General features: G+C 52.6%; 2 protein-coding genes across 2 annotated transcripts; one reads left to right on the forward strand and one right to left on the reverse strand.

Annotated features, from left to right (window-relative positions):
• The first annotated feature begins 2,950 nt into the window (after positions 1-2,950).
• Cd248 (CD248 molecule) lies at positions 2,951-5,515 on the forward strand. Its single transcript, NM_001106325.1, has one exon. The coding sequence runs from the start codon at positions 2,999-3,001 to the stop codon at positions 5,291-5,293; it is 2,295 nt and encodes a 764-aa protein (NP_001099795.1). The 5' UTR covers positions 2,951-2,998; the 3' UTR covers positions 5,294-5,515.
• Positions 5,516-16,671: 11,156 nt separating this feature from the next.
• Positions 16,672-21,457, reverse strand: Tmem151a (transmembrane protein 151A). Its single transcript, NM_001107570.3, has 2 exons — positions 21,265-21,457; positions 16,672-19,053 (listed from the first exon to the last, which is right to left on the reverse strand). The coding sequence occupies exons 1-2, from the start codon at positions 21,337-21,339 to the stop codon at positions 17,722-17,724; spliced, it is 1,407 nt and encodes a 468-aa protein (NP_001101040.2). The 5' UTR covers positions 21,340-21,457; the 3' UTR covers positions 16,672-17,721.
• Between the last annotated feature and the right edge of the window lie 1,230 nt (positions 21,458-22,687).

Below are 22,687 nucleotides of genomic sequence, written 5' to 3' on the forward strand. Positions count from 1 at the left end.
GGATGGACAAAATTGTGACCAGGGTGGACAGGAAGGCAAAGGCGGTGCCATGAGGTAGTCGCACACTTGGTTTAGTTTTTGAAAATGATGCCAACAGGATTTGCCGAGATGCTGGACAAGGGGTGTGGGAGAAAGATAGAAGAGAAGGATGAGCTCAAGCTTTGGCTCCTGCACCGATGGAACGATGGATTCTGCTCTCCTGAGAAGGGGAGTAACCCTGCATGCTTTGAGCACAAGGCAAGGGCTGTATAAACAGCGGTTCTCACAGACTGGCTGTGTCTGCAGTGCCAACTCGGGCACTGTAAGGTAGGCAGTGAAAGCAGCTTGGGGATCGGTCCCCACTGGCATCTACATTTGCTCAAAAGACTGCCAACCATTTGTCCTGTGCTCTGCAGCTGACAAAATGCATATGCAAATAGGGAGTACTGTGGCACAGGGTCGGAGCTGAAGGACCTGCACACAGTTCTCCCCACTCGTGGAGGGGAACAATGGAAGCCAGGTGGGGTGGCCCACACCCATAGTACCAATACTACTCTAGTGAGACCTACACAAAAGGGAAGACATGGCAGAAAGAGAAGAGAAAGGGAGGGGAGAGAAGAGCAAGGGAAGTGAAATGAACAAGGAGAGGAGTGAGAGAGAGAGAGAGTGAGCTCTGTGTGTGTGTGTGTGTGTGTGTGTGTGTGTGTGTCACCCACTTAATCTCAGCATTTGAGAGGCAGAGGCAGTTGGATCTCTGTGAGTTCCAGACCAGCCAGAGCTACATAGTGAAAACCAATCTTTAAAAAGAGTGAGGTGGGGGCTGGAGAGATGGCTCAGTGGTTAAGAGCACTGACTGCCCTTCCAGAGGTCCTGAGTTCAATTCCCAGCAACCATATGGTGGCTCACAACCATCCATAATGAGATCTGATGCCCTATTCTGTTGTGTCTGAAGACAGCTACAGTGTACTTATATATAATAAATAAAATTTAAAAAAAGGGGGGTGAGGTGTAAGGGGGTGGGGTGGGACACAAGTAAAGGCTCAGAGATAGCCTTGAATTCACATAGGTCAATAGCAGAGTATCCAGACCAGGACAGTGTCCCAATGAGCAAAACTTCTCTTTCACTTTCTCATTCATAGTCCAGAGGCTTTTAGTGCTTTTAGAATCCAACCCAGGACCAGACAGATATCACTCTCTGCCACTAAGCCACATCCCCAGCTGGCTCAAAATCCGCTGAGACTGTAGAGTGTCCTGGGTTACAGGCGGGACGCAATGGAAAGAGTGGGAGTTCAAAGTCATCCTTGACTACACAGTGCGCTCCAGCTCAGCCTGGGCTACACATGAGACCTGGCCTCCAAAATCAAAAATAGGGCTGGAGAGATGCCCCAGCAGCTAAGAGCACTTCTTGCTTTTGCAGAGGACCCAAATTTGGTTCCCAGCACCCAAATGGTAGCTTACAAATACCTGTAACTCCAGTTCCCGGGAATCTGACACCCTCTCCCGACTTCAGAAGGTACCAGGCACACACATGGTGCACATGCATACATGCACATAAAACACTCATAAACAGAAAGCAATTATAAAAAAAAAAGTCAAAATAAACAAGAGTATAAAAGGTTACTGGTGTTGGGTGACTGTAGTGCCAGCAACTTAGAACCTAGGAGTCTGGGACAGTCTTGGCAACACAGCAAAATCCATCTCTTTAAAAAAAGGTAAAAGGGGGTTGGGGATTTAGCTCAGTGGTAGAGCACTTGCCTAGCACGTGCAAAGCCCTGGGTTCGGTCCCCAGCTCCGGAAAAAAAGAAAAGAAAAAAAAAAAAAGGTAAAAGGAGAATTCAGGGGTTAATCCTTCACACAGATTCCCAAGGCTACCCTGAGTGCTAACCCCAGTGTGCAAACCTCCGGAGGTTTCTAGGTAGGGCTGGAAGAGGACCCTGACCAGGCGATGCAGCAGGCCCTGAAAGTAAGGAAGACAGTGTGATGCCTGTGTCATACATGCCCATACATGATCGTGCACAGATCCCCTTCATAGCAGCCCTGCTCACCCTGAACCGAGCTCAGCCTCCATGGAGCCTAGTCATGCACCCTGCCCTCCTGCAGCAGGAGACCAGAGAGGCATTTCCTGTTTGGGGGCGGTCTCCTCCCCCTCTAAGTCCAGGTTCCCAGGGCCCCTGACTGAGCCAGGGTAAGGGGAGAGCAGCCCTTGGCCTCTCCTCACTCCCTAACCCCTAATGCTGGTCCTGCTGGAGCCAAAAAACTTAGGAGTGAGGTAGGCTGAGCGAAGGGGCTCATCAAATACATGTCTGGTTGAGGTTGTTCACATGGAGGTTATCAAGTTGATTCTCATGCAGGACCTAGGCAGAAATGGGCGGGGCTTCATAGTTTAGACCGTTTAGCTAGCATGCCACATCATCCTTGCTTGTCCACCTAAGGGCATACATAGCATGTCAGGAGAACTGCATGTGTGAGGCTAGGGTTTGGCGGCCTTAGATAGGGTGTCAGAGAAGATGCTCTTGACAGGAGTTGGAAGGAGTCACACACATATGTGTGATGAGAAAGAGCTGGCCCGATCATGTCGTTGAGCAGGGAGTGCAGCCTTATACTGATACTGGTGAATCCAGATTTCGGTCTTCGGGAGTCTCTCTGGAAGACAGTCTTATCCCAACTGCCTTAGCTGAAGACACTGCTGAAGTTTCAGAGTTGATTGGGGATGCCTTTCAGGCAGGCAGGTCCCCTTTCCTTGACTCTCAGCTTTGTAACGCCTAAGGTAGCCTGTTAGTTAACTGTACCTCTTCCCCTCCTCTGCCCTTCGCCTCTCACCCCAGAACCCCCCACCCCACTGCTTCCTGCTCCAGCAGCCCCCGGGGAGCTAGCAGGGGAGCTGGCAGCCGCCCCAGTCCACTCCTTACAAGGCGTGAGTCCGCCGGGCCCGCCCCCGGCCCTCCCGCCGGAGGCCTTGATCCCTCCCCCTGTCAAGAGCAGCGGCAGGCCCGAGCCCGGCCAGTCGGGGGGCGTCGCGATGCTGCTGCGCCTGCTGCTGGCCTGGGCGGCCGCGGTGCCCGCACTGGGCCAGGCCCCCTGGACGCCGGAGCCTAGAGCCGCCTGCGGCCCCAGCAGCTGCTACGCTCTCTTTCCCCGGCGCCGCACATTCCTGGAGGCTTGGCGGTCGTGCCGCGAATTGGGGGGCAACCTGGCCACACCGAGGACCCCGGAGGAGGCCCGACGTGTGGACAGCCTGGTGGGCGTCGGACCCGCCAACGGGCTGCTATGGATTGGGTTGCAGCGGCAGGCTCGGCAATGCCAGCCACAGCGCCCACTGCGGGGCTTCATATGGACCACGGGAGACCAGGACACCGCCTTCACTAACTGGGCCCAGCCGGCTACGGAAGGACCCTGCCCGGCCCAGCGCTGTGCTGCCCTTGAGGCCAGCGGAGAACATCGCTGGCTCGAAGGCTCGTGCACACTGGCTGTCGATGGCTACCTCTGCCAGTTTGGTTTTGAGGGTGCCTGTCCTGCCTTGCCGCTTGAGGTGGGCCAAGCCGGTCCAGCTATCTACACCACACCCTTCAACCTGGTTTCCAGTGAGTTCGAATGGCTACCCTTTGGCTCCGTGGCAGCTGTGCAGTGCCAAGCTGGCAGGGGAACGTCTCTGTTGTGTGTGAAACAACCTTCAGGTGGCGTTGGCTGGTCCCAGACTGGCCCACTGTGTCCAGGGACTGGCTGTGGTCCTGACAATGGGGGTTGCGAACATGAATGTGTGGAAGAGTTGGATGGCGGTATGTCCTGCCGCTGCAGTGAAGGCTTCCGTCTAGCAGCAGATGGGCACAGTTGTGAAGACCCTTGTGCCCAGGCCCCCTGTGAGCAGCAGTGTGAGCCTGGTGGGCCACAAGGCTACAGCTGCCACTGTCGCCTAGGCTTCCGGCCAGCTGAGGATGAGCCACACCGCTGCGTGGACACGGATGAGTGCCAGATTGCTGGTGTGTGCCAGCAGATGTGTGTCAACTATGTTGGTGGCTTTGAGTGTTACTGCAGGGAGGGTCATGAGCTTGAGGCAGATGGTATCAGTTGTAGCCCTGCAGGAGCTATGGGTGCCCAGGCTTCCCAGGATCTTAGAGACGAGTTGCTGGATGATGGAGAAGAAGGGGAGGATGAAGAGGAGCCCTGGGAGGACTTCGATGGCACCTGGACAGAGGAGCAGGGGACCCTATGGATGGCACCTACACATCCGCCTGACTTTGGCCTGCCCTATAGGCCCAACTTCCCACAGGATGGAGAGCCTCAGAGATTGCACCTGGAGCCTACCTGGCCACCCCCACTTAGCGCCCCCAGGGGCCCCTACCACTCCTCAGTGGTGTCTGCCACACGGCCCATGGTAATCTCTGCCACTCGACCCACACAACCTTCTGCCCGAAAGACCTCTGTTATTTCAGCCACACACCTACCCCTTAACCCTGTCCACCCACCTGCCCTAGCCCCTACCACACCTCCAGCCGTGCTCCCTGAGCACCAGATCCCCAAAATCAAGGCCAGTTATCCAGACTTGCCTTTTGGCCACAAGCCTGGGATAACCTCAGCCACTCACCCAGCACAGCCTCCTCCTCACCAGCCCCCCATCATCTCAACGAAATATCCCCAAGTCTTCCCTCCCCAGCAGGCCCCTATGTCTCCAGACACCCACACTATCACTAATTTGCCTCTAATCCCATCTCACCTTGACCCTGGGGATACCACTTCCCAAGCCGGTCACCATCCTTTGCTCCCAGATGTTCCAGGTATCAGAACCCAGGCTCCCCAGGTTTCTGTCTCAGCTCTCCAGCCCTCTCTGCCTACCAACTCCAGGTCTTCTGTCCATGAACCCCCTGTGCCTACTGCCAACCAGCCCCCAGCCTTCCCTTCTCCCCTGCCCCCTCAGAGCCCCATTAACCAGACCTCATCTATCAGCCCTACACACTCCTATTCCAGAGCCCCTCAGGTCCCAAGGGAAGGAGCTCCCAGTCCCAAATCAGTGCCAAGGCTGCACTCAGTGGCCCCCACAGCAGCTCCAACAGCCCTGGCAGAGTTGGGTCTTGCAGGCCAAAGCCAGAGAGATGACCGATGGCTGCTGGTGGCACTCTTGGTACCAACGTGTGTCTTCTTGGTGGTCCTGCTCGCATTGGGCATTGTGTACTGCACTCGCTGTGGCTCCCATACGCCCAACAAGCGTATCACTGACTGCTATCGCTGGGTCACGCATGCTGGGAACAAGAGCTCAACAGAACCCATGCCCCCCAGAGGCAGCCTTACAGGGGTACAGACCTGTAGAACCAGTGTGTGATGGAGTGCAGATACCCCTTGAGGGGTAGAAGGAAAGGACTTGCTTATGGCTGAGACCACACCAGGGAGTTATGAGAGCTGCCCAGATGGACAGAGAAGGTTCTGTTCCTTGAACCCAGCATTCATGGCAAAGGACACACTGAAGGACTCCAGGACCTCAAGGGGTGGGTGCTGGGATCTTCTCCAATAAATGGCGTGCCAACCTCACCCAAAGTCCGTGATCCCCGCTGATGCCTGAGGGAAGGGTCTGGGAGGCCTCAGGGGGAAATGGAGCTCCCTTCCATTTATCTAGGTAAGGTAAGAGCCCTTTAAGAGGAGATATACTTCACAATTTTCAGTGAAACGAGACAGGAGAGGGCAGGGCCTTGTCCAATGTCACACAGCAGGCCAAGTGGTCTTGGGGTTTGGTAAAGGAGACCGCCCCGTCTGTACTTGTTCCCCATTTTATTAAAATGCAAGGAAAATCTGGGGGAAGGTCTTGAGGTGAGGGCTCTGATGAACTGGAGTCCAGCTGGAGTTTGGGAATCTCAGGTAGGATGGGACTGGAGATTAGGAGAATAGAGACTAGAGATAAGAAGAGTCTCCAGTGGTCTGCTATTCTGAACTTTCTTCTGAACATTCTTTCTCATCGTCATAGGCTGCCCAGAAGTCTGGACAGGGAATCAGCCAAGGACTCAGCCACTTTAGGGATGTAGGTATGCCTAGATAGGTACCCAGGAGGCTGGGTTGGGGGAAGCCCAGTTCTACCTCCCTGGTCCACTTAGAAACAAGGCCTTCCCACTAGGGAATACATTTTACTCCTCACCCTGTGGGGTGAAAGTGGCACGCTAGGAAAGATCCTGGCAGACCCTAGCAGCTTGAAGGAAGACCCAAGATATTCAGGGCTGGTGTCTTGGTCAGAGATCACGAGTGTGGAGTATGAGATAACCTCCCCCCCCCCCCATCCTCAGCTGACTGTCTTGGGGGGAAGGGACGGGACCTGGAAGAGGGAGGCGCCGGTTCCACCACCTCTATAATTTTTCAGCTCAGCCCTCTCGGGGCCTCTAATTAAGACTGGGCTGCACCCCCACCCCAGGCAGGTGAGGAGGGGTGGCCCAGCTCCCTTTCTCTACTCGAAGTTCCAATGCTACATTCTCGCCCAAGGATTGTATCCCGGGAGACCAGGAGAGGGAGTGCGGGGGCTGGGGACCAACTAGGAGTGGGGGTTCACAGAGGGGGGCAGAGGGAACGCACCGCCCGGGTAGCCACTCTCACGTTCCCCTAACTCAAACCAGACGCCCCTGCCAGATCCTTCCCAGCTTTAACCTCGGAGACTCAGTCGAGGGGGCGGGGGATTGATGGATGGAGTGGGGAGAGGTCGCCTGGTTTTCTAGAAAGCTTGGGCCTGAGGCACCACTTATGGAATGACACCGTCTGCTGGGACGGAGGTCTGAAGCTCCTTCCCATGACCCCTGGCAGAGGGTAGACAGCACCCTGAGGGAAAGAAAGAGTTAAATGCGCTGCAGTCCGCGGGAGGATGGGTGTGGGGAAGGGGGCCCAGAGCCGGCTCTTTGTCCTCTAGTAATGAGCACCAGATGCGGAGCTGCGTGCGGGCCTGAACAGACGGCCTCCCAGGGCAGAGCCCCCGCCTGCGCCCAGACTCAGGCTCCGCCTTAACCGAAAGCTGAATCTCAGGCTCCGCCCATTAACTCTCAGGCCTCATCTCACCTCAGCGCGGTGGAGGTGGCCTAGATTATGAGCCCCGCCCTCCCAATCAATGAGCCACGCCCCTTGGAGGCGGGGGAAGGGGGGTGGAAAACTCTCCGGAGTATTCCCGGAGGCCCCGCCCACCAAAACCATAGCCTCACCCCTCGCCAGCTCAAAGATGCCTTCAGAGCTATGGCTAGCCCCCTGCCTTATCAGCTCCCCCAGGACCCCGCCCATAACCAACAAGCTGCGTCTCCACATCTAGGCAGTAGCGGAGAGGAGAGCTGTTTATAAATCTTGTCTTCACCGAGGTAAGAACTCCGCCCAGGCTTTGCGCATTCTCGTGCTTCGTCCCGTCAGAGTCTGGGACTCTGCAGGATTTCCCTCCAAGACACAGACGCTGATCTTAAAAGACGCAAGCAAACTCCGCCCTCCAGGGAATTGAATTGCCCTCGAGTTATTCTTCAGACTCTGCCCCCGTACAGAGCTCAGGCCCGCAGATCTAACCCCAGGTAATATTCACTTGCTTAAACCCTCCTCTGTCTAGCCCTAAAAAGGTGCTCACAAGCCATGCCTCTTAATAATACCTTTAAATCGGATCCACCCAAGGAAGCCCTTTTAAGACTGCGAGATAGGGGGGTTGGGGATTTAGCTCAGTGGTAGAGCGCTTGCCTAGCAACCGCAAGGCCCTGGGTTCGGTCCCCAGCTCCGAAAAAAAGAAAAAAAAAAAAAAAAAGACTGCGAGATAGGTAAAGACGCCTATTGCCAAGCTTGACGGTCTGAGATCCATCCCTGGGACCCTCACCCGCAAATTGTCATGTGACCTCCACAAGCGCACTATCACCAATACAACACACACACACACACACACACACACAAATTTTAAAAAGCAATTTTTGAAAAGTCCTCTTGCTGGGCAGAGGTGGTGCATGCCTGTAATTCCAGCACTCAGGAGCCAGAGGCAGGTGGATCTCTGAGTTTGAGATCTGCCTGGTCTACAGAGTGAGTTCCTGGACAGCCAGGGCTTCACAGAGAAGAAGCCCTGTCTCAAAACAAAACAGACTCTCAGACAATCCAAAACCACCAAAAGCCTGTTCTCCAGACTCCTCAGAAGTACCTCCCACCCTGGGAAAGAAAACAGAAACTCTACCTTCCCACTCATGCTCCGCCTCTGGATTGTGGATAGCCCCTTCCACATATGTACTCTGCTTCCCTGGATGTGAAATACACCTGGCCGGTGCACACACACTCACCACACACACATGCACACACTCCAACCCTCTTACCTCTAAACAGAGAACCCCATCTCAGCTCTTTTTCCTCCTTATTCATACAGTTAGAGCCAGACAGTGTCAATGAGTGGCCATTTCGCGCCATCTGGCGTTGGTACCACAGACTTGCAGCCACTGGAAGGGTCTCCTAAAATGCATACATATTGTTCAATAATTGTTTGATTTGTTTGTGCTACTAAACACCTGCCGATCCCCTGTCCCACAGGACAAATATTCTTCCTCTTGTTTGGAATCCTGTACCCAAGGGGGCTTCATTTCAGTTGTCAAGTCACCCTATCAAGTGGCCCTGGAAAAACCTTTAAATTGGCTGGTAGAACTCAAATTGTTCCTCCCCATAATCCTGTTCTCAGAGGTGAAAGCACACTTTCTCAGCCGGAAGCCCAGAATCATTGAAGTGGGTTCCAGTGGTTCCATCAAGTGCTCTGAAGTATGGTATTTACTCTCTGTAGGGTGCGGTTTGGCTCTGAAGCCCTGTTCGGAAGCTGAAGGTGGTAGTTTTTAGGAAAGTGTTGACGTCAACCAGAATCTCAGTTCAGACTTCTTTTAGCCTAAACATGAACTAAAAATACTTTCCACCCACTGCTTCTGAGAGTATGTTTTAGAGGGCAGAAGTCCACAGGTTCCATAAAACTCTTTCAGGTACCTCTGGGGCCAACAGAGAGGAGAGGGGGAGGGACGGTCTTCCAGCCTGCTTCTACTGGTCACCCTTTCCCAACCTACTTCAGTTAGTGGTGAAGTTCAAACACTCACCACTCCTACAGGCCCCTGGAACAGGTTCAGGCCCAAGACTGCAAGCCAACTTCAGTACCCTTGCTACTCCGGGCAGTGGTAGCATTTGATGCAAATTGAAAATAACAGGGAATTTTCTGCCCTGTCCTAGCCCAAGACACACAGAGCCCAACTGAGAGCTGTAAGGACCATGATTTAGATGCCATTCTTGCTATCACATAACAGATATGGGAGCCAAAGGCATTGCCTGAGTTAGGGACCAGAATAGAAATAGAAGGCAGATTCAAAACCCTGTGGTATTTATTTATTATATATGTGAGGGTATATTTGTTATTATTTTAAAATGTGGGGGACTGAGGAGATGACTCAACAGTTAAGAACACTGACTGCGGGCTGGAGAGATGGCTCAGCGGTTAAGAGCACCCAACTACTCTTCCAGAGGTCCTGAGTTCAAATCCCAGCACCCACATGGTGGCTCACAACCATCTATAATGGGATCTGATGCCCTCTTCTGGTGTGTCTGAAGAGAGCTACAGTGTACCTATAATAAATAAATAAATAAATAAATAAATAAATAAATAAATAAATAAATCTTTTGAAAAAGGATCCTCCTTCCTTAAGTTGCTTTTAGCAGTGTCTTTTGTCACAGCAACCGACAACTAACACAGCCAGGTTCATGTGTGTGCATGTGCAAAGGCCAGAGATCAACCTGAGTGTCTTTCCTCAGGGATTGTCTACCTTACCTTTGGTGACAGGTCTCTCCCTGGGACTTCAGGCTGGCTGTCCAGGGAGCCTCAGGGATCCTGCAGTCTCTTTTTCCCCAACACTGGCATCAGATGCAAGAACCACCTAGCCTTTGACCCGGGTACTGGCGAGTGAACTCAGATCTCAATGCTCTCAAGGTAACCGCTTTACCAACTGTCTCTCCAGCTCCAGGAACTTTAGGGATTGATGGCATATGGAAGACTCTCAGGCTGACAGTACTGGGATTGACTTCTTCTCTCAGTAAGAGTTAACCACCTAGGGGCTGGGGATTTAGCTCAGTGGTAGAGCGCTTACCTAGGAAGTGCAAGGCCCTGGGTTCGGTCCCCAGCTCCGAAAAAAAGAACCAAAAAAAAAAAAAACAAAAACAAAAAACAAAAAAACCCAAAAAAACCAAAAAGAGTTAACCACCTGTTGCCCAGGTTGTGGGGGATGCCAGGAAATAAAACATCACCTCTTCGGTCCCCAGCTCCGAAAAAAAAGAACCAAAAATAAATAAATAAATAAATAAATAAAAAATAAAACATCACCTCTGTACAGGGGATCTGGACAGTGTGTCATCACAGGCTGCAGTATGGGGCCTGCAGCTCATGCTTAGCAGAGGTTTCGGAACCATCAGAGGTGTTCATGGGAAAGTCAGTCAACAGTAGGATCTGTCACTCTATGTCTTACAGGCTGGGTAGGTTCCAGCTTTGCTATTTAATGGCCGGGGGACCTCCAGCAAGTTTTCTACTTGTTCTGAGCTTGCCTGCTTGTCTGAAAAGTTGGGGAGGACCTTCTCTAGTAGTTACTGTGTCCTCCATCTATGGCTCAGGCCCCTGGCCATTCATCTCCTCAGTATCTTGAAACCCTGCTATGCTTCAGACTCCAGTAAGGTCAGGACACAAGTGGCACAGGGACACAAGGCAGAATCCATAATGAAATGGAAACTGAAGGGCTCTTTGGAAAGTTGGTTGGATGGTGTTTTGCCAGGGCAAACATGTGATGGAACATCTAGCTGAAGCAGACACAGGAGGGAGGATGTTCTGCTAAAGCAAGCATGGGAAAGGACGCACGATGAAGGATCCTTTGCTATCGACAGGCCTGTATTGATCCACCTTACACTGCATACTTGAGCTGCATTTGCTGGGACTCCATAGAGAGAAACGTACCCAAAAAAAACTTATGGTGGGGGAGGGGGTATGGGGGGGAGAATAACATTTGAAATGTAAATACATAAAATATCCAAGAAAAATAAAATTAAAAAAAAACTTGTGATGTGCTGCCTTCTTTGGACTCGGTGTGATTGGCAGAGTGATGTCAGCTGAGACAGACGCACGTCCAAGGCAAGACCCATGGAGGACACATGATGTTTGGAGGGAATAAATAGGACTGGATGGACAGTGGCGGAGGCTGAGCTTGGCTTGCTTCTAGAGCCAGCCGTGCAATGCCTGTGGGTCTCGTGTCTTTGCTGATTTTCACTTCGCTGAGAGAGGCACAGCCAAAAGCTTCTCTTGGCATTCTTCCTGGGCCCTCCTGCTGACTTGTGCTGAGGCTGAGGCCTGACTATCTCTGCTACGTCATGTCACCACCATTGCTAACCCCGCTCTACCAAACTCGACTGCTGCTGTATCTGTGAAGTGTTTGTAAGTGGATCAAGCTGACCTGTGAACTGAACGGCTGATTTCCAGACAACACAGATGGGAGTTGCTCTAAAGAACTGATCTTTTTATATAAGTACACTGTAGTTGTCTTCAGACACACCAGAAGACATCAGGTCTCATTACAGATGGTTGTGAGCCACCATGTGGTTGCTGGGAATTGAACTCAGGACCTCTGGAAGAGCAGTCAGTGCTCTTAACCACTGAGCCATCCCTCCAGCCCTAAAGAACTGTTCTAAACAGGTTCACTCCCCTCCTTTCCCTCTCCCCTGCTACCCCGTATCCTTTCTTTTCTGCTACCTCTGGTGGGTGGTGGACTAAAAGGGAGGTTAAAGCATACAGGAAGCATCATTAAAAATAAGGTTTGAAAAAAATTAAAGTTTACCCCATAAAGCAAGACCACTTGCAAACACACCAAAAAACTTCGCGAACAGAGGGCACTCATAGGGTGTCTTAGTCAGGGTTTCTATTGCTGTGATAAAACACCTTGACCAAAACAGGTTGGAGAGCAAAGGGTTTGTGTCAGCCTACAACTCCGAGGTACACTACTCTATCACTAAGGGAAGTCAGGCAGGAGCTCAGGGAGGACAGGAACCTGGAGTCGGGAACTGAAGCAGAGGTCATGGAAAAATACTGCTTATTGGTTGGCTTCTTGTGGCTTTCTCAGCTTGCCTTGTTACAGCACCAGGACTGTCAGCCAGAGGTGGTACCACTCAGAATGGGCTAAGCCCTCCCTCCCACATCCATCATTAAGCAAGAAAATGCACTAAGACATCTAGTGGAGACATTTTCTCAGTTATGATTTCCTCTTCCAAAATGACTCTAGTTTAATGTTAAGTGGACAGAAAATTAGCCAGCATGGCAGACAATAGATCTGGCCTGAAGGTAGGTAGTGGGGGAATTGGGCTGTGAAGGAGACAAAACTGAGAGGAACGGGCACACAGAGGTAAGAGGACCCAGAGAGGGACTGAAAGGGAAGGAGAGGGGGAGGCCATTAAGATGTCTGAAGTTGGGTTGGGGATTTGGCTCAGTGGTAGAGTGCTTGCCTAGCAAGCACAAGGCCCTGGGTTCAGTCCCCAGCTCCGAAAAAAAGAAAAAAAAAGATGTCTGAGGTTTTTGGTTTTATTTTTTTTTTAAGATTTTGTTGTTATTTAAGATTTATTTATTTTATGTATATGAATACACTCTAGCTGTCTTCAGACACCAGAAGAGGGCATCAGATCTCATTACAGATGGTTGTGAGCCACCAAGTGGTTGCTGGGAATTGAACTCAGGACCTCTGGGAGAGCAGTCAGTGCTCTTAACCACTGAGCCACCTCTCTAGCAAAAGATTTAAAGTTTTGTTTTGTTGTGTTTTTCGAGACAAGGCCTTTCTGTGTAGCCCTGGCTGTCCAGAACTAGCTTTGCAAATCTGACTTGCCTCAAACTCACAGAGATCCATTTCCCTCTACCTCTCAAGTGCTGGGAGGAAGAGCGTATGGCACCATCACTATGTGTATGTTACATGTATGTCTCTGTGTAGGTTGGAGCACAGGAACACAGTATGACTGGAGGCCAGGAAAGGGAGTCATGTCCCCAGAACTGGAGTTATAGGCGTTTAGGAGCCACCAGCTGATCATTGAACTTGGTAAGTGCTCTTCACCACTGAGCCACCCCTCCAGCTCTGACTTCTGAGTTTTCCTTATCCCCTTGGGTGGTGTCATTTATTCAGGTGGTGATGGAAATCCATGAGGAGGTATCATGGTCAGTGGTTTGCTCCTGCCTCATGCTGAACTTTGATCTACAGTGTAACAGCACCGAGAGGTGATGAGGCCTAGTGGCAAGTACTTGAGTTGTGTGTGTGGACTGAGACATCCTGTTTGTCAGCACTGAGTTCCAAGTATTTGGCTGTTATCCTTGGATTGCCCAAGTCATGGACACTGGCATCTGCAACTCCAGCCAGAGGTCCTGGCTGACAATGTGAGTTTGTCTGTTCATCATATGGTGCTGCTGAAAGAACCCCCCAAAAATTGTCAGGGGTGTCCACAGTGAGCCCTGACGCTATACTAGTCCAGGGAAATAGCCAGAACTAACTCGTTTTCTGTTTCTGTATCTGGATATCACAGTCTGGGTGATTTATAGTATTAGAAGTATACAGGCTGGAGAGATGGCTCAGCGGTTAAGAGCACCCGACTACTCTTCCAGAGGTCATGAGTTCAATTCCCAGCAACCACATGGTGGCTCACAACCATCTGTAAAGAGATCCAATGTCCTCTTCTGATGTATCTGAAGACAGCTACAGTGTACTTATATATAATAAGTGAATAAATCTTAAAAAAAAAAAGAAGAAGTATACTTACCCTGGGCAGTGGTGGTGCATGCCTTCAACTCCAGCACTTTGGAGGCCAAAGCAGGTGGATCTCTGTGAGTTTGAGGCCAGCCTGGTTTACAGAACTAATTTCAGGCCAGCCAGGGGATGCGTGTGTGTGTGTGTGTGTGTGTGTGTGTGTGTGTGTGTGTACGCGCACGCGCGCGCGCGCACACACACACACACACACACAGAGCCCTGTCTTTAAAAAAAAATCCAAAAAATTGTCCCTCATCCCTGCCACCTAAATTTATGAATATGAAATACCCCAATACATGACCTTAGCAGGTCACTCTGTCCTGAGAGACCCACATCTGACATACTGCCACCACCCTGCCTTCAGCCGACATCGTAAAAGGCACACCAAGCTGTAGAGGTCACGGGGCAGTGGCCTGGGCTCAGCTATTATCTCTTTTCTTATTTCTCCCAGCTCCTGTTTTTATTTGGGAAGTGGGGGGAGTGGTTTGTTTATTTTTGTTTTTTGAGAAAGGGTCTCAGGTACCAGAGTCTGGACTGGAACTCACTACATAGTCTAAAGTGACCTTGAACTCCTGATTCTTCTGCTTTCACTTCCTAGTTCTGGGATCCCAGGGCTGTGCTTCCACCCCGTGGAGAAGTGGGATCGATGTTCTCTCCGCTTACGCCTGATGTCTGTATAAGAACCTTCAGCTGTGCCTCTGTGCGACAACTGTTCTTGTCCATGCAGCAGCTGCCAGGCATGAGGGGACCCAGGCCCCAGAAATCCATGAGTGGCTGCTCTAATCGACGTCTCTAGTTAGTCCTATGCCAGACCTGTGCATGGAGAGACTCCAAAGAATCCAGCTGGACTCCGGAGAGCTCCAGAGGAAGCCGTCTATGTGGTAGGCAGAGATGGGAGTCTGCATTGTGCTTTGACTGCATTCTTCACCCACAGCTGCAAAAAGGAGATGGCAAGGACCGTAGTTCCTTCTTGGTTTGGTTGGGTTTTTTTTCAAGACAGGGTTTCTCTGTATAACCCTGGCTGTCCTGGGATTCGCTCTGTAGACCAGGTTAGTCTCAAACTCACAGAGATCTGCCTGCCTCTGCCTCCTGAATGCTGGCATTAAAGCTGTGTGCCACCACTGCCTGATAATTAATAGAGGTTGTTGGTAATAGAAATGAAGGGGAAAATAGAGACTTAAATAAACTACATTTTACCCCTTTTTCGTTGAAGTCTGGAAGTAGGCAACCAGGAGCGATTCGGGACCCCCCACTGAGCCAATAGGAACCCAGGATCTTTTATCTTGGTATTACTATTCTCTGCACACGGCTGCAATTTTCAAAGTTACCTCCAGATCCAAGAGAACTGCTGGAGTTCCGGCTGTCACATGCACAGTCCCGTGTGAATACAGGATGGGTGGAGTAAAAGAAAACAAAAAGCAACAGCTTTCCCCAACATCGTTTCTATCTTAAAAGACATCATTAGAAATCCCTTCTCGGGGCTGGGGATTTAGCTCAGTGGTAGAGCGCTTACCTAGGAAGCACAAGGCCCTGGGTTCGGTCCCCAGCTCCGAAAAAAAAAAGAACCAAAAAAAAAAAAAAAAAAAAAAAAAAAGAAATCCCTTCTCGCTCCTTCTGATTGTGTCTTAGAATTATGTCACACTATAGATGCAAGGGAGGATCGACATGTTGTCTATGGCCGGAGTCATTGCCATCTAGGGTACAATTGGATTCCTACTATTGAGGGAGAAGGGTGGGTGAGCACTTGGCAGCTATGGTATTAGAGGAGGAGGAGGAGGAGGAAGGACAGCGGCCTCCCCAGGAAGTCTTCTTCTTCTTCTTCTTCTTCTTTTTTTTTTTTTTTTTGGTTCTTTTTTTTTCGGAGCTGGGGATCGAACCCAGGGCCTTGCGCTTCCTAGGCAAGCGCTCTACCACTGAGCTAAATCCCCAACCCCGGAAGACTTCTTGGTATTTGGGGCACTGTAAGGTTTTCTACTTCAGTTATTGGTTTGTTTATTTATTATGTGGAGTCTCATGTGTCCCAGGCTAATCTTGAACTCCATACTTAGCTGAGGATGACCTTGAACATCCAACCTCCTGCTTCTACCTTCTGAACACTGACGATAGACTCACATTACCATGCTTGCTATTCAGTGTTGAAGGTGGAACCCTGGGCCTCTTGCCTGCTAGACAAGCGCTGTACCCACTGAGCTAGACTTCATTGCAGATAGCAGGACTTTGGCCAAGTCCTACTAAGTCTTCATGTAAAGCTGCCTTCTCCCTTCTCAACTATTCACCGTGGCTCCAGTTTAAACACATATGGGCCTAGAGCCACGGGATCTTTGCTTCTGTTTTCCCCATACTACTCAAAGTCAGGGAATTGATTACATTCATGTTTCTCCCCAGCCTAGCACTCTTGTGCAGTAGACACCGTGAGCAAACTCTGCATACGACGATGACGCTTCAGACACATTCCTGTGCTACCCTCCAAGAGCGAGGCCCTTCCTCTGTTCTTTATTCTCTTTCTTTAGATTCCGTTCTGGCTTGTCCTGCTTCAGCTTTGTGTCCCTCAACTTGCCCCAGCTCAATGGCCACAGTGGAAGTGTATTTGGTTTACAGCCCTTAGCTTTCTCCCCACAGTGAGAGCGAGACATCACCCCCTAGTCCTCTGCACACCCAGCAGATTTGCAATTGCCACCAGGCTATTAGAGAAGTCACTTGAGACAATGCATACTATGTAATCAGGTCCTAAAACTGGGGTTGAGTGTAGTCAGCTACCCAGGGCATCTCAAAGCTAGGTCTCAGAGGCCCTGGGCAAGGCAGAAAAGTTCCCACTCTGTGTCTGAATGCTAGAAGCTACCTACGGGTCTCCTCCCTGAACCCACCATCACACTTGGCTCAGTGCACTCAGTGGGCTTGCAACGGTGGCCTTGGATCCACTACCCAGGAACACATGTGCGAAACCTTTCCCGTTTCATAACTTTATTTAGTTTTCTCTGTCTCCTCCCTCCCCCGCCAGCCCCTGAGAGGGGGTGGAATCCCCAGTTGGAAGGGAAGGGATGATTCTGTTCTCCCTAGGGAGGGATGGTGTCCCCTGGACAGGCTCCATGAATGGGAGAAGCAGGGGCCTTCAAGGCAAGGCCAGGGCATCGTCCAAGAGGCTGCGGCCAGGGCAGAGCTCCTCGGATGCCCTGTCGTCCTGTGGCTCACCTAGAAAGTGAAGAGCAGAGAAGCCTGGGGGGAATGGCGGGGACAGGTATCGTGTGGCTGACAGAGGCAGATAGGAATTTTAGGATGCTGGGGCTCAGAGTTGGAAAACCTGGGTCACAAGGAAAGCTGGATGTAGTGAGGGTGCAGCAGGAACCAGGGAGGCCAAGGTGGGGGAGGAGAGCAACTGTGCTCTGACAACGGGTGCTGGGTGCTGCGGAGGGACTGACCACACCTTAGGGTCTAGGGATAATCAGGGCACTTGCCCCGAGCAGAGGCCAGAGGGCAGATGAGAGGGATGGAGCTGAAGGGGATGGGAAGTCTGGTGGGCAGGGGACCGAGCTATGGGGCAGCCACAGCCAGCTGTTCTGCTTCAGGATAGCCACCTCAGCTGGGCATGGTCCCAAGCCACCGGTTTGTGCTTCTATGTTGCTGGAGGGCTCCCCATGTAGCTCAGCTATGGCAGAGAGGCAGACAGTTGTGCCCAGGTCTCCTCCCCATCCCAGTGTTTCTGGAAGCTTCTCTCCCTGCCCAGCATCATCTGCTATCACAGGGGGTCATGGTGATGGTTGGGGAGCCATGCTGGGGACAGATTACAGACTCGACTTAGATGCTGTTTACTTCCTCCTCAAAGGACCACGTGTCACCACATTTTAGTCTAAGGATCCCACTCCACTCCCACCCCTTGTGCATGGCTGGTCTGTTTTCTTTCCTGTTTTTGACAGTTATTCAGACATTCAAGCCCGTGGTGAGATGGTGAGGAGAGAGGGGTGTTCTGGGACTTCTGGGGCTGTAGGGGGCGGGTATCTCAAAGTGCACCCTGCCCATCTCCCCGGCAGCCGCTGTCCCCATGGACAATGAGCACCGGGAAGTAAAGGGCGTCCTCATAGCACGGAGGGCTTTCCAGAGGCTCCGTGTCCTCCCCTCTGCGCCCCAAGGGGCCTCCACTCAAGCTGCGGAAGACCCCTGGGGTGGTTCGGCCCCCAGCACCTAGCGAGAGGCGGCTGCGGCTGAAGGGTAGGCGAGGCCCACTGGGACGGGCAGGAGGCAGGGAGTTGCTGCTGACCGAGCGGCGGCAACGTTGGCAGCCTCGCAGGTAGGCCCCAGAGCCGGCACCCATGACCACAGCCTCGGAGTAGCTGGGCACCAGCTGCCGGTTGGAGCAGATGTGCCACTCAAGCTCTGTGAAGTCCACGGTGGCCACGCGAGAGAGTGGTGGCCCATTGGGCACAGCCCCTGGGGGTGGTGAGCTGGCACCGAAAAGCTTCTCCACTTGGTAGTGCACGTGGGCTGTCCCATAGGCTGCCACCACTCGCAGTGGCCAGGACAGTGTGGCTGCAGACACCAGCCAGAAGACCCAGGCTCGGGCATACCAGGGTGGGCTGCGGGGATCTGCAAAGACCATGAGGGACTCACGGAAGTCCACATCCTTCAGATGCATGCCCTCGCGGGCCTCTAGGTAGTCGTCCAGGCCCTCGTTGGCACTGAAGAAGCGGGCCCTCTGCGTGAGGTACGAGGCCTCGGCCTCAGCACTCCCAAAGCTGAAGCACTTGGTGAAACGCAGCCGCGTGGCTGCATGGTCTGCCAGGCCCACGAGCTCCTTGGAGACGTCACGGACACCATGTGCACTGTAGTCAAACTCACCCCGAGCTGTGCGACTGTCCGCCCTCTCATGGTAGACCTGTGTGGTGGTATAGGCGTCCCCATTGCGGTAGCGAGTGATCTGGCGTGTGCGTCGCACATAGTGGTAGCTGGTGGCCTTCCACCAGACACAGGGAGGAGCCTGTTGCAGCCGGTGGATCAGGGCAAGCACGGTGTTGGCATCAGTGCGAGGCGCCTGGCATGACCGCACATGACAGTGCCAACACTCTGCCAGGTAGAGGAGGTAGAGGAGGGAGACGAAGGCCAATGGGATGTACAGGTAGCCATCCGAGCAGGGACTGGCTGGGTAGGTGGGCGGTGGACCGCCAGCCCCACGAGCCAAGGCTGCCTCAGGCCCCAGGACCAGGCGGGGCACAGTGGCTAAGCGACACCAGGCCACCACAGCCCCACAGGCATGGATGAGCAGTGTGAGGAGCAGGCACTTCCAGTGAGACTCTCGACATAGAGAGCCTCCCAGGGACTGCTTCAGGGGCCGCTGCTGCGGGGTGGGCAGAGAAAGGAGAGGTACATGTCAGTGGGGGACCACTGGTGTGAAGGAGGTGGACCCACTTTACAGAAGAAGAAACTGAAGCTTCCTTCTATTGATTGAGCTATCTTGCTGCAAGTCTCACAGTAGCAAATCTTGTTTATCTCCTATGAGCTTGCCTCCTCCTGTGTCCCCGCTGTTTCTCAGTCAGCAGACCCCCTATTAGAGTAAGATCCCAACAGAGAAGAAATGACCTCCCCTCCTTCAATCGGATTTCTGGTAGTTCCTGTCCTGTCTCTATTCTGCTGTGTGCGTTTGGCTATATCTTTACTCTCTCTGGGTCTGGATTTTGGTTGTGGTGATCTATTAGGCTGATATGGCAAGGAGTGGTGTGTGTGTGTGTGTGTGTGTGTGTGTGTGTGTGTGTGTGCGCGCATTAGTTGGGGGGCAGGCTATGAAACCCAGCTATTAACCTCTCGCTCTTCTACTCAGTGTAATTTGGGCGGACCCCTCATCTACTCTAACACTGTTTCCTCATCTGCATACCTGGTTGTTGAGGATTCAGAGAGATCACATGTGGGAATTTGTTAGCACAGAGTCTGGCCCTGGGAATAAACACTTATGCTGCTTCCTTGTGTCTCCCACTGGTCCCTTGTGGAAACAAGGGATGGCAGGAGACTTGGGAGAGGCTGTTAAGTTGGGGCAGGGTTGGGGAGATAGGGAATGGAGGTGTGTCAGGCCTAGGAGCAGATGGAGGGCCACCCCCCACCCTCAATCTGTGATGAGGGAAGGGATGGGACACAAGATGCTGGACAGCACAAAGTACTTTTGACCCAAAGGGCTTGGCATATCCTCCATGGCATGACTACCAGCCTGGCTGCCTCAGTTCTGGTGTCAACAAAAGAGCAGGAAGAGGAAAGGGGAAAGGAACTGGGAGAGAAGAGGTGGAGAGTATACAGTGGGATTCTGGGTAATGTCATCTACTCAGTCCCACCATGCCTTGAGAGGTCCAACAGGGGAGGAGGCTGGCCCTAGACCCATCCAGGGCAGCATGGTCCTATAGTGTGTGAAATCTACAGGTGCATTCTGCCACCTAGACCTGTGCTAGCCGGGGGCACACACACACTTACCCCCCAACACCTGTTCATCATAGACCCACCTACCACAAAGGGACACCATCGCTCATTTAAGGAACACCAGGACCTTGCTTATTCTCAAAGCACAGGCATCATGTCATGGCGGTAGCAAGGTTTACCCACACATGTATGTCAGCACAGGACACACATGCACACATGTTACACACTGGCACCTAGACCCTCATGTAAGACCCTCACCTAGACACATAAAACCCTCACCTGACCACAGTTCACACCTACCCCACCCTATAGCAACTTAACACCCACAATCCATACTAAACCACACATTAGAGAGGCATAGCATGAAATCATACACACCCACACTCTTGGGTGAAGACCCAAGGCAAGGGACCCACTAGAGGCTCACCTGACTACAGGGTATATATGTTCCTACTGAAGACAGAGGGAACACGCCACCAGAATTCTTTCTCTCTCTCACACACACACCACACACACAAGCTCATTTATATCTGCTCACACACGCCGTCCACTCACCACCTTGTTTTCCACACCTATCATCTTACACACTTGGCACATCCTCCTGTCTAGAGCTGGGGAGGGGCTCTGGGGAGCTCAACCACTGGAGTGGGCCCTCAGTCCTCACCTGGGGGTGGGGGAGAGAAAGGTATCAGCAAGGGCTCTGCTCCTTTCTCTTTCCTTTTTCCCTCCCCCACCTCCGGTCCCTGCCACCGCTACTGCATTGCAGGCACCGCCCGACACCTCGTGAGCAACTGGGCAGGACTGGGGGCCTGACCCCATGGCCCTAGCAGTCACGGACAGCATCCCTGGCTGCGCTATGGAATAGGGACGCGTGGGGGCCACAGAGGCTGACGTCACAGGACAGGAGATGATGGTTGAGGGGGCGCCGAGGATCAGGGTCTCCCCTACATTCTTGCCACCCATTCCTGCCTTGACCTACCCGGATCCCGAAGCCTCGACCCTTACCAGAACGCTGTCTCCCCAATGACGTCATTGCTGGAGGGGCTCCGGGACTTTCCTCCCTAATCCCTCTCCGGGGATCGCCCCTCTACTTGTCCCCTTCACCTCTCTACAGCCCTGGCTCCGTTCCCACTACTTGCCCCCATACCTCCTCCCGCAGGGGCTCGCCGTCCGGAACGAGCGCGGGCACCTCCCCGCAATCTCCACCTTCGCCTTCCGGCATGGTGTCCTGGCTGCTTCTGCTGCCGGGCCCGGGCCCGGGGCATGATAAGCAGGGGCGCGGAGGGCTGCGGCGCGGCCCCGAGGGGCGTCCGCTCGGCTCGGCGGCCGCTGAAGAGTGCACTGAGCCCAGCCCCAGCGCGGCGGCGTTGGCGGCCGCGGTGCCCGGCGCCCCGCCCTCCGCTGACCCCGCCCCCGCAGCACCGGTGGCGCCGCTGGCCGCGCCTGGCACCGCGGGCACACCCCATCTCCACCCCCTCGCCTGTGGGAAGCCCAGTCTGGGCCGCCGGACGCCTGGTTTCTCCAGCTGCGCTCGCGCTTGCGACCTTGGGCGAGTCCTTGCTCTGCGGCGCTCGAGTCTCCCCAACTGAGTAATGAAGAGGGCCATGGTGTGTGGACGTCCGCCAGGTTCCTCTCTAGGGGATGGGCCCAGCGCTAAGCCCACCCAGACTTCACCCCATACGCTTTGCTTGTTGACAGTTAATACCCAGAAGGGAAAGACAGTCTCATCTGCTGGACTCTTAAGGCCGGTGGGTTGGAGCCACAGAAACTCTAGTCTGCAGGACTTTTGACCAGCATGTTCCAGCCATAAACTCAGCCTTTTAATCTGAGAAATGGGAATGAAAAAGTGTTGGGTTAAATTCACTAGGTCAGGCGGGGGAGGAATAGGTTTGCCCTGCATGGGATACCCTTTCTCAGGTGCGTAAAGTCTCTGCTCCGTTGTCCTCAGCAGGCTGGGATCCTCACATTCAGAGGCCTCGAATTCAGAGATTCGTCTACCTCTGACTCCCGGGTGCTGTGATTAAAAGCGTGTTTCACATCCTCCAACTTTACTTATTTTGTGTTTACTTTTAAAATTATTATTTTTATCTGTTTGTACACCACATGCATGCAATGCCCACAATGGGGAGAAGAGGGTGTTCGATCCCCTGGAACTGGAATTATAGACTATTGTGAGCTGCTGAGTGGATGATGAGAATCCAATCAAGTCCTTTGAAGAGCAATCAGTGATCTTAACTGCTGAGCCATCTCTCCAACCGCCCCCCCATTTGTTTACTGAGGGCAGTATCTGAGTCCAGCTGTTTTCTGGCTATTGTCTATGTGTAATTAGTGTGCTTGGGCACTAGGAGGGCATAGATAGGTGTTAGGAATGACATAGTTCCTGTCCTCATGCAAGATATCCAGGGAAAATCTGGATATTAAATCTGGATCAAAGAGGGGTTCAGAACCCAGACTCTAGCCATCACTCTGGGCCATGGTCAGGCCTCTGTTCCTTTTGTCCCTCTCTTAAGAGCTAAAATGATCCCCCCTTTTATTTTTAAAAATATTTATTTATTTATTTTATGTATATG

This window comes from Rattus norvegicus, chromosome 1 (genome assembly GCF_036323735.1).
Source record: "Rattus norvegicus strain BN/NHsdMcwi chromosome 1, GRCr8, whole genome shotgun sequence".
Taxonomy (NCBI): Eukaryota; Metazoa; Chordata; class Mammalia; order Rodentia; family Muridae; genus Rattus; species Rattus norvegicus.